Below are 12,164 nucleotides of genomic sequence, written 5' to 3' on the forward strand. Positions count from 1 at the left end.
GCAGAAATCTGACTGACTGCATTATTGGTGAAGCCGAGTCAAACAAATTAAAATGCCAACTTTTTAAACTTTGATATGTAAATAGAAAATCTTTAAATCCTCCTTTAAGTGAGTTTCAGCACTCAAAGCAAATAGGAAGAGGAGTCTAAGTGTTTGGGAGAGGAAGAAGTTAGTAGTGACAAGCTGTTCAGATTGGAACTGGTAAATACGCAATGTAAGAAATAGGAAAAGGAAATATTTAGAACCGAGTGATGCCAAAATTGCAATCAGTAAATGGAAGGCTAAATGTGCTGAGCAAATCTGGATGCTTTTTTTATTATTTATTTTTATTGTTTGAGCCGTGCCATATAACCATCTCGTTACAAGAACGGATCAATAACAGCTCCCGGCCACCCCGCTGCAGTGGCGTGTCACACCTCCACCCACAGCCCCTGCCACAGCTTTTTGGTGGAAGGGACGTGTTCAATGCTGCTAAGAAAAGAAGTGCTGGCCTGCTTCTGCTTCTTTGGGTTTGAAAAATCTGCATGCTCGAAGCCAGCGGGGATTTGGGATCTCATACACGAGAGAAATGAGAATTTCGGAATGTGCAGGCGACTGCAAACAGCCACTGCGACTCTCTAATGCTGCAAGTACTGAAGTGCCCAATTTACACAGCGATGTGCATGGGAACAAAGTGACTGCATGAAGGTGCTCCACACCCACCTTCTGAAGGTGACAGTCCCCAAATCCCTGAGCCCACAGGACAGCACTACGGCAGTGGGAATGCAGAGCCAGAGGCACACGCACACAGTGACAGGCAGGGAGGGCAGGCGAGTGTCACCACCATGCTCACACCAGCCAAAGCCACCAAAGGCAACTGTCATTTGCTGCCAGTAAAGCAGGAAAAGGACAGGTGAACATAGGAGAAGAGAAGGAGCAGGGACACATCTTCCTTTGTAAAGGACCCAAGCAGTGGGAGGTGTTGACGGCATGAAATGTTTCTGTTTCAGGCCGGAGAATGCAAAAGGATGGCTTCATAAATTATTTTCTGTTCTGGAGGAAGAGTGAATAGACTTGAGGGACAGGTGATGTCTCTGAAATATGCAAATAGAGCTGAGCTGGTCCAAGCAATTACCTTTCCACTGCCTGGAACTTCAGACTGAAAGGAATGACTCACAAGAAACAAAAGATGTGCTTAAAGGTAGAAGATGACGAAGGAAGACTGCATCAAGAGGAGAATAGAGACAGCATGGAAAAGAATATTCCTGATCTCCTAATGACAGCTGTTCTTGGGGAAAGGATCAAAACAACCCACAACACATAACAAGACCATGCCAACACAGAAGGGCTGAAGTGCAGAACAACCTGAAAGGCAATTGTGATTACTAGTTCTAGACAAACACAGCCATGAGATTCCTGTGGCTTCATGGATGTAAAGACAATGGACCCCACCTCAAATATCCTCGAGGCTGCCTGTTAATTTTAAAGATTCTCCAGCACATAAAATTCCTGAAAATAAGTGCAGTATGATCATTTCATCCCGGATTTTAGACAAAGTCCTGAAAGAGCAGATCAGGCAGGACTGTGAGACAACCTGCAGGCAGCAAGGGTGAAAAAGAAACTAAGCCACGTTGGAAACAGCCAAACAGATACTGTCAAAATGGCACACAAGCTTCAGAGAGCAGAGAACAGCTATGCTGCTGCCTCTCCACATTCAGCTGTCTTCTAATGAAGTGTGGGTACTCCAAAGTCAGGGCAGGAATAGGAAGCAGCAGGTGAGATCTGGGCTGCTGTTTAGAGTTCTCATTGCTTCTGAACACAAATTCAGGGCAGTCGTACTGCATCAGAACTCTTTTACTTTGTTGGGGTTTTTTTCCATCCAAAACAAAGATACTAAATTAAAGCAGGTAAATCTGATATTGGAAGTGTACCAACAAAGAAACTTCAATATGAAAGAATGAATCAATGGAGAAATGAGAAAAAGAATGAAGAAGTGGATCTCTTTGGACTGCACAAGAAATACTGCATTTAGTTCTATTCTATTTATTAACGAAAACACTGACAGCTGAAGGCTGCAGAACAGCTGCTGAGGAAAAAGTGAACCTATGAAAAAAATAAGCAGTTTTAAGTTTAAAATTTTACTAAAGGATCAAGATAATAAAGCACTTTTGCAAATAAATGAAACAGGAGACTGAGGAGGATTTAAAATAACACAAAGGAACAACTTTAATAGGTGAGGTGAATGGTTGAAGAAAAAGTAAGCTGGGAACACTGAGAAAGCTTTAAAATAGTGAAATTCACGAGGATACACAATAAGAAATTGGTCACTTTTTAGTTTATTTACTATTTATGATTCATAATGATATGAAACCCAAATTTTCAAATTTGTAACGTGTACTTAATACTGCTTTTAACTGAGCATTTGGAGTACTTCATTCGCAATCTATGGAACGTAAGAAAAATCTGAAGGAACTCAGCAGATGAGCATGTAAGGGAGACACAATGACAGTGATGAAGCACCCTGTAATATACCCACAGCTCTTTTCTATAAATGCAATTCGAAATTTGCAGACTAAAGTAGCTATTTTATCTTCATCCCCTGACACATGCATCTCCATCATTTTAAAGAACAGAGCTCCCTCTCGTGGCTCCAGAACGTGGATTTGATGGAGAGAAGGAAAAGCAGGAGAGCAGCATGAGATGCATCAGAGAGGACTCCTGAGAGCATTTTGGCCCTATAAAAGTGGAATTAAAAGGATGATGTAATAAGGGCAGGTGAGTCCTTGTGAAGAAAGCAAAGCCACCTTTATTTCAATGCTGACTTTTAAATTACATTTTCTGCTAAGGTAACCTCTTTACCTCAGGGGAAGAGGGGAGGAACAGTGCTGCCAACCTTTCTTTGTGTGCTGTATGGGTTCTTTAAACTATCTGTTTTGTAAAAACATATTACTTCTCTTTCCTGGCTAACAGTTTTGTAACCTGAAGCTCAGAACTCTGACAGTGTTTCTCTGTGGCAAGGAAGTGAAGGGAATACCCAAAAATGTAAGCCTGTCACCACACTGAAAAATTTGTTCAGGAAAGCACTGGGTATTTTGTTTGAATTTTTAAATTAATATTCGTGTGTTTCACTTGACACTTACTTCATTCAGGATTATACATAGATTTCTACAAATTACTTTATTTCTATATGAGAATTTTAGCTTGGACAAGAATTTACCCAGCAAGCTGCAAACTTTGGCTAACTGCACAGCACATAGAACTATTTTCTCCAAGGGCATAAAAAAGGATTTTTTCTAAATGACAACCTTCCTTTGCTGCAAAAACACTATGGCATGAATGGCATGAAACACGAACTAGTGAAGAAGAAAAAATTAGCCTTAGGTCACAAGAAGAGCATCAGAGGACAACTCAAAATCAAATTCTTGATTGGTAAGATTGTGCCCACACAAGATTTTGCTTCCAAAGCACAGGAGCACAGAAAAACAAATTTCCTACCATGTGAAAAAATTACCAGGCCTTCAGCATTTTACTGTGTAGTGAAATATGTCCACTCTATTTCCAAAGGCTATACTTTTTTTAAAGAGCAATTCTCTTTAAAAATTGTATCAAAGTCAGTCTGCAAACAGGAGGGATCCCTAAGGATTCAATCAAGTAATAAACCTGGTAGATGAAAGACAAATTAATTAAAATGACTGTACAGTCTCCCTATAACACGCAGATACAGACTTGTTATGTTGGAGTACCTAATCATAATCAGATTTGGTAATTTGCTGCATGGAAACAAAAAGGAAACATTTTTAGAATTGATCATTCAGTTCATGTCACTTTCATGGAGATTGCTTTCTATTGATCAACATTTAAATCCTGGTTGAAAAGAGAAGGATGAAAAAAGGATAAAAAGTATCCTTACATGCTAAATACAGCATGAACCAATAAGAGCAAAATAAATTAGATCACTACAGCCAAACCAACCCTGTGCATGCGCTCACTGTAATGAAGATGATTATGAATCAAAGAGATGCTTCAGTCGTAACAAAAGGAGAGTTTTAAAAACGAATTTAGACTTTAATCTGCTCAAAATGAAGTTTGCCATGCAGCAATTAAAGCCTGTGAGAAGCTGAAACACTGTCAGCTTCACAAAGACAAACTCTGGTTTGTTTTCCACACCATATTTCCCCATTTCCTACCTGTGGATTCCAACTGGGGTCAAGTTTTTTCACTGCAGCGATGTACTCCTGCATAGCTTGGTGAGGGCTGGTATCTCCCAGGGCTTTCCAAGCCTCCCTAAGAGCAACAGCAAAACATCAGTGAGCCCCTCAGAGACAGCACAAGGTGTTTTTATAGTGACATCAGTGGAACACAGTGAACAGATTCATCAAAATCCTTTCCAGGCATGCAAAACCATCATTGATTCAGCTTGAAATGGTCAACTTTTCTCTGAGGCCATGAATGGCCAGTGTCAGTGCAGCTCTGTTGTGAAAGGATCTTTCAAGGGATCTTGATCCAGACTGGAACACAGTTGGTGCTCACAGAACTGCTGCTATTTTCACTTCTTTGCTGTATGCACGCCAGTTCTGGATGAAGACAGTAAATACAGGAGCCTGGCATTTCACATCTGTGTAAGGCATAGCAGCAAATATTTCCCTATTAAACAAAAGACTTTAAAGCCATTTCAGTGCCAACTCTCTGAGCTGACATCTCCTAGGTTCATAATTTGTCAATAGATGAGACAAGATGCAACAAAAAGTAGAGCCAGAATTGCTAGGAATGACAAGGATTTCCTCTTACCATTTCTGCTTTCCCTCAAAATCAAAGAAGCTCGGCTTGGGGGTGTTACAGGTTCCAAGTTTCACCTAAAGAAAAGAAATTTCCTTGTGTCAGAACAAAACAAAGGGGACTTTTGCAAGGAAAATTCTGTGTTGTGACGGTTTCAGGGTAACCGTGTCAGAAGGCCAGAAAAAAAGGGTTTTTTAGGAAACGACTTCATCAACCCCATGTTACTCCTGCTTTAGCACCTCTGCATCTCTGGGTTTTCTTTGCATGATGCACGGGAAGCAATTTTGTTGTGCAGCTCATTTCTTTTGCATGCAATACCCACAGGGATAACCAGCCAGTGATTTCTCACTAATGTTATGTTTATTACCCAGCCAAATGCCTCATCCTCCACCAGTACAAAGAAAAATTCTGTTGATTAGGGTTTCTACACAGATGATTACTCATTACAGCTGATATTCACCTGCTTCCGCACAAAGCTCAAGTAAACAGACTTTGTTTAATTATTTTCAAGGTCCTCTGGAAGGCAAGGGGACAAAATTGGAGCAAAGGAATGCCAGGCAGCTCCTGAATTTTTCCTGAGGCACCTGACTGCAGGAAGCACTGCATGAGGGACAAGTCAAGGCCTGAGTGCCAGAGACAACCAATCTGTCAGAAGCAAGGCAGAAATTAAAATGTGTGTGTGGAGGGGGTGAAATTAAAAAACACAAGGAAGGAAGGGAACAAGCCAGAACCCAGGGATAGATACATGGAAAAAAGGTGTCATAGCCAGTGTAAAACTGACTTGGTGCCAGTGGGATTCAGGCAGTTTTCCACATGTGAATTTTTTTAAACACAAGGATGATGGGTGAAAGGCTAGAAGTCAGAGCTGACCCACAGCAGCAGCTACCACAGCAAGTCCCCCTAAGACGGGACACAGCATAGATGTGTCCCCAGAGAAGGGACACAGGTACACCCTGGAGGGGAGCAAAGGCTTCTGGAGAAATGTTTTGTTAGCCAAGCAAAACCAAACTGCATCCAGCAAAACATTTTATGAAATATGCTCAAGTGTTCAGGCAGGTGAAGTGCTTAAATCAACTAACAACTCTTCACCTTAACAGGGTGGGGATTTTATGCTGAGGATGGAAGCATTAATCAGGCTTTAAAGAGAGCATGCCCATGCTGAGGGATATTTATTAGTCACACTATGTTTTCATTTAAAGTGTTAGAAGATACGAGTGACTGTAACTGAAATTAATTTTCTGTACATCTGACTGTCTCCCAGTGAGCAATTCATCCAAATTAGAACATCTTAGCTGGTCTTTAAAACAACATATTGCATTTCATGGAGAAATAGGAGAATAGGCTAGCAACAGTTAAGATCTATAAATCAGTCACAATTCATGTAGTTTAAATGTTTTTTTCTGTGCTCTGAGGTGGATTGGACCACTTGTTTTAAAAAGCAAAACAAACTAGGGAATAAAATGCAAATTCATTATCTGTATGGAAAACGCCTGCTTGGCAATTCTTTAGTTCAACAGCCAACCTGCAGAAATTGGCCAAGATAGATAAAAAAAAATAAATCTGTTTTAATATTAATTTTCTACTGCCATCATCAAAACACGACAGCAGTTTCCTCTCTGGAGATTTGGCACTCAAAGGCTGTTCTAGCTTTGGGGAAGACTGTTAGTAACATTGATAGTAATACAAATCAAGGAACAGTAGTTAAATTTCATCCATCAAGAGGGGGAAAAAAGTGCACTTGTGCCCTGCTTGCTATTTTAAGGTACATTAAAAAGACTTGCAGTGGTTTTGTTGGAAAGAATAAAATACAAGATTTTGGCTCCTCTCTTTTTGCCGCAAGGCTCACAATGCAGGAGAAACCAACGAGGAATTTAACAATAAAAGGGGACCTGAGCCTGACAGCTGAGGAGGGGGAGTTAAACATGCCAAAACTGACAAAAAGCAAAATTTTGTGCAGGACTCTGTCCTCCAGCTACTTCCCTAGAGGATCTCAAAAGCTGTTTTACTCCATAGCCAGCACGAAGCCAAGAGCCTGTATTAGTATTTTAAATTAAGACTTTCTCATTCTGTGTCCAGAAAATAATTATTGAAGGTCTCTGGGGTGCTGACTGGTCACTTGATGCTCAGCTCTCCTCATTTACAGTTCATCAGCTGCATTAAAAGAACATGACAGCCAGAATGCATTAAAAACTTCCTGGTATTGCTTCTGCATGCAGAGTTGCCTGCAGGCACTATTCTCCTGAGCCTCACAAACCTGACCCAGGCAGCCCCAAACAGGCAGTGTCTGCAAACAACTCCAACTGTGGCCAAAATAAATTTGGAAACCTTGGATGACGTCTTCACCTGAGAGCTGAAGGTCAGTGCCATTCAGAAGAGGGAGAGATGCTCATGATGCCTTAAGCTTGAGCTTTCATGTTTTCCAGATTCTGTGCTGCCCAGGGCTGCAGTTCTGAGCCTCATACTGTTAGTCAGCTCTCTTCACAGAGTAGGGAGACAAAACAAATCCTTTGCCTGCTGGAGACTAAGGACAACTTTCAGGCCCAAAAGCACAAACAACGATGGACTGAAGGGAGGAACAAGAAGGATGGGACCTCACAACCTGAAGCTGTAAGTGGACAATTAAACCCCAATATGCAAACGGACCAAAACTTATAAAAATGTGAGACTTCATGATGGGTCAGCCATTTTGTGACCATTTTGGGCCCACCTTGGGTGTAGCCCGGGTCAGGCCCTGTTTTACCCAAGGCAGATCCTAAAGGCCTTTCAATAAATACCTACTTTATTCTCTAGCTCTATCCAGTCTCTGTTCCAGGTCAGCCTTCTCAAGGCATCAGTCAGAGATGTGTGAATGCTGCTCACCATCCCCATGCACCTTCAGCTGCTGCTCCACACAGTGAGAAACCTTGAGCTTCTCCTCACACCTTACCTCACGACTGCTTCTCCCTCCCTGCTGGTGACTAAATGGTTCTTTGTTAATTTTTCTGCCAATATATTTATACAGCGGGGTGTTCCAGCCAAATATTCCTACCTGATTGTAAATCTTGTCAGGTGAATTGTATTTGCAGCCTCCCTACAGAGCAATAACAGGAACAGAACCTTCACAGACAGCAGGACAAAGCTCTCACTGTACACAAGCCAAATAAGCTAAATTGCTTTCTCAAAACAGCAATTTCTGCCCACAGCTCTGCCCCAACCCATGGGAAAGGCCTGACTGAAAATGGGGTGTAAGGAAGGACAAGCAAACACCAGCCACAGAGGGGGGCACGATGACCAAGGGACTGCATGTCCCAGAGAGACAGAAAGTGACACTGGTAATCATCAAGTCAGTGCCACTGCATGGTTCCATGCAACAGGAAGCTGCAGGCAGTAATTCCTGTGTTCAGGGCAGCTCGTGGCATCACAGTCCACAATACTTGAAAGACACCATGCAAAATTGGTATTATACTCTTGAGCCCACACTTGGAGACAGTACAGGCCCCGTGGTGCCATCAGCATTGGATTTCCAGCTTGCCAGCACCTCTCAGCTTTTATATGGACACATGCTCCTCCCAGGGTGGGGCAGTTTTCCCACTCCAATAATTTCCAGCAAGTTCTGGATCCCCTCCCCGATCACCACTGCTACATTGGTCTCCATTACTGCACCTTCTGAACCTCAGATTTTTACATGCTCCACATGATGGGCAAGTGCTCCCTTCACTTCACCACTATGGGCACAAGCCCAGACTACGATCTGCCTAAAGCCACACAGAAAGAAGGGGAAGGAAAGAAAAATCAGTCCCAGTCCAGAGCCCTAAGGACTAGTCTGTTCCTCCTGTTGTGGGGCAGAGTCATAAACTCAGCAACATCTTCTAAAAACCTCAGTGGAGATGACAACTAAGCAATTCCCTTATTTTCAGGTATCTGACACATAAACAAAATCAGAGAGAAAAGTAATAAAATCCTGAAATGGCCTCCAATAAAAGGTAATAAAATTCTAGGAAAATGCCTATATACCCAAACAGTTTGAAATAAATAATATGCAGTATTTTAACAGAGAGCTCAGCTGTTACTGTCACCTCTTTTATGATGGTGCTGTACCTTAAATCAAAGCCTCTAGTGACACAAAACACTGAACTGGGAAAAGACAAGGATGCCAAATCAAGGACAGTGGACAGATCTGAGTCAGCACCTTTTGTGTGCCAGCAATTCCACCGTCCACCGGAGTAATATATTAGCAGCTCATTATGCATCCTGATATGGCTGCTATAATTAAATAGAGAAAACTTGCATTAAGTGCCTTCGTTTTGATTTAAAACATGAAATGCTGCAAAACTTAAAGTTAGCAGGGTATAATCCTGCAGTGGCTGTGCTAGCAAACCTCTCATCGCCACTGCCAGCACCAGGCACTCTGTAACAGGGAAGGCACCTTTCTGAACTGGGGAGGCACAGAAACCCAGGAGCCAAGCACAGCCTGAAACCAAGGAGCACAAAGACGCTTGCTGTCACATCCTGCTTGGTCAGGGACACAGGGGAAGGACACAGAAGTGCCCTGTTCCTCTCAGTGGAAGGCAGCTGGAAATCTGTGCTGACAAACTGTTAATTGTCAGCTTTTCCTGATTTGTATCAAAACTCTTGTGAAACAGCTTCTGAGTTTTGCAGTTTTTAACATTAAACTCCTTATTTGTGTTACAGAGCTAATACCAGGAAACCCTCTGTAGTCTGTGGACAACCATGAGCTGACAAGCAAGTAATCCCTTCCCATCTCCACCCAGGATAGACACAATGCATTTGAAACAGAGCAAAAAATAAGGACATTATTTTCAACAAGCATCCTGAGAATATAGACAAAAAATTATAGAAAAGGCACCTTTTTCCTCTCATCCTGGGCATTGCAAAATTCTCCTCTTTTTTTTTTTTTTTTTTTTTTTTTTTTTTTTTCCTATCCTCCCTTTTCTTACAAGTGAAAGAGAAACCTGGAGTCCTGTTTAAGCGCTAAGCACAGTCTGAAAACAAAACCCCACGTGACCAGCCTGCTTTTAACATAATTACTGGTCCACAAACCACAGCCTGGGAGCTGCCAGCTTAGAGGATAATTAAATATTGCACAAAAAAATTGAGAGCACTTATGCATGGCAATAGTAGGTCACAGGTAATCCATATGGGAGGAACATATAGGAAAGATGTGTACACCCAACTGTGTCTGTTCATCCAAATGAGTGGGATTCAGTTCTCAAGCTGAGGCCTCCTGCCACACACTTGAGTCACAGAATCACAGAATGGTTTGGGTTGAAAGATCACCTAGTTCCAACCCCCTGGCATGGACAGGGACACCTGCCACTACAACAGGTTGCTCAGAGCTCCATCCAGCCTATATTTGTAGTTTTTCTCTTTCATCCTCCGGGTGTAAGAACACTTACAGTTTTCTGTTTCAAGTTAAGCGGTTGTTACAGTCCTTGGTTTGTTTTATGTAACCTCTCTGGCAGCAGCAGGAAGAAGTTACATCGTGTATTTCCACAGGATGTATCCCACAGCTTGCTCAGTTCACAGACCTAAGGGGAAATGGGGGTTGTGCTCAAGGCTACAACCAGAACCAACCAGCTCAGTTGTGGAGCTGGTCCTCCACACCAATTTCAGCCACGATGGACTCTGCTGAAGCCAAATGACTGCCACAGAATCATTAAGTTGAGAAAAGACCTCCACAATTGTTCAGTCCAACCTTCGGCTGAACACTAGCACTCCCACTACACCACGGTAAAGTGCTGTGTCTGCTTGGTTTTTAAACACTTCCAGGGCTGGTCATTCCATCACCTCCCTGGGAAGCCCATTCCAGTGTTTGCCCACTCTTTCAGGCAAGAAGTTTTCTCTAATGTCCAACCTGGACCTCTGCTGGCAGGACATGAGTCTGGTTCCTGTTGTTCAAAGGATGCAGAGTCAGGGCCATCCACACTGAGCAAGAGTGAGAGGTGAGGAACAACAACCAGGGTGATGGATTTACAGACTCATTTGGTTTGGAAAAGACGTCTGAGATCACCGAGTCCAACCTTAGACCGACCACCACCTTGACAACCAGACCACAGCACTAAGGGCCACGTCCAGTCATTTCTTAAACACCTCCAAGAACAGTGACTCCATCGCCTCCCTGGGCAGCCCCTTCCAATGCCTGACCACCCTTGCAGTGAGGAATTCTTCCTGATGTCCAACCTGAACTGCCCCTGGTCCAGCTTAAGGCCATTTCCTTTTGTCCTCTCACACATTACTAAGTAGCAGAACCCGATCTCCACCTGGCCACAACCTCCTCTCAGGTGGTTGCAGAAAGCAACAAAGCTCCCCCTGAGCCCCCTTTACTACAAGCTGAGCCACCCTCCAGCTCCCTCAGCTGCTCCTCACCAGACTTGTGCCCCAGACCCTTCCCCAGCTCTGGTCCCTTCTCTGGATATGCTCCACCACCTCAGTGTCCTTCCTGAACCCAGAATCTGAGATGTGGCCTCACCCACGCCCAGCGCAGGGCGTCAGTCACCGCCCTGGTCCTGCTGGAAATGAAAATTTCTATTCTCTCTGTTATTTATCACCGGTCACACTACGGCTGATACAGCCCAGGATGCCCTTGGCCTTCTCGGGCTCACGTTGGAGCAGCATCGCCAGGGGCACTTCCCAACCACTCTTCCCCCAAATTTCGCGGGGCTCTGTGTCACCAGACCCCATCCACCTCCACCGGCGCTGTCCGGGAGGGAAATACCCCAGCTCTCGCCATCACCCGGGGCGCAACTTTCCTCCTCGGCACTACTGCCACATTGTGGGCCGCAGCCCCGCGGGCACATGGCCCCGGGAGAGCCCCAGGCCCGGCCCCTGGGGCCACCGCTCCGGTCTCGTCCCCCCGCCCGCCCCGAGGCCGCGCTCAGCCCGGGGGCCGGTCCCGCCTCACCTGCTTGTAGCGGGCGTACAGGTAGAGCAGCTGCTCCTTGCTGGCGGTGGGCAGCAGCGAGGGGAGCCGCTCGGCCGCCTGCTCGAAGAGAGCGGGCAGGTCCCGGCCCGGCAGCGCCGCACCCGTGGCCGCCGCCTCGGAGCCCGAGCTGAGCTCGCCACCGCTCCCGCCCGCCGCCGACAGCGGGGGCGACGCCATGGCGGCCCGCGCCCGCCCCGGTCCGCCCGACAACACGCTCCCCCGCCGCGCCTCGGTACGTGCGCCCGCGCCGCCCGCGGGAAACGCGCGCCACGCACGAGGGTTCCGGGCGGCCGCGGATCCGCGCGTCGGCGAGCGGCGACGTGATGCAGAAAGACAGAATCGTTTAGGGTGGGAAAGATCTCCAAGATCATCGAGTCCAGACGCACCCCCAGCAACACCAACTTAGTGTTCGCCACTAAACCATGACCCCAGGTGCCACATCCACGCGTTTTTCGAGCGCTTACAGGGACGGTGCCCGCCCTGGGCA

The 12,164-nt window shown here is 45.0% G+C and overlaps 1 protein-coding gene across 1 annotated transcript in view; it reads right to left on the reverse strand.

The window, feature by feature from the left end:
• The window catches only part of ACBD6 (acyl-CoA binding domain containing 6), an 81,607-nt gene extending 69,721 nt beyond the window's left edge, over positions 1-11,886 (reverse strand). Inside the window, exons 1-3 of the mRNA XM_066324740.1 lie at positions 11,657-11,886; positions 4,768-4,832; positions 4,167-4,263 (exon numbers count right to left, since the gene is read on the reverse strand). Coding sequence (XP_066180837.1) covers positions 4,167-4,263; positions 4,768-4,832; positions 11,657-11,854 — 360 coding nt within the window. The 5' untranslated portion in view covers positions 11,855-11,886. The remainder of the gene's footprint in view (positions 1-4,166; positions 4,264-4,767; positions 4,833-11,656) is intronic.
• Positions 11,887-12,164: the final 278 nt, after the last annotated feature.

The sequence above is a fragment of the Sylvia atricapilla genome, chromosome 9 (genome assembly GCF_009819655.1).
Source record: "Sylvia atricapilla isolate bSylAtr1 chromosome 9, bSylAtr1.pri, whole genome shotgun sequence".
Taxonomy (NCBI): domain Eukaryota; kingdom Metazoa; phylum Chordata; class Aves; order Passeriformes; family Sylviidae; genus Sylvia; species Sylvia atricapilla.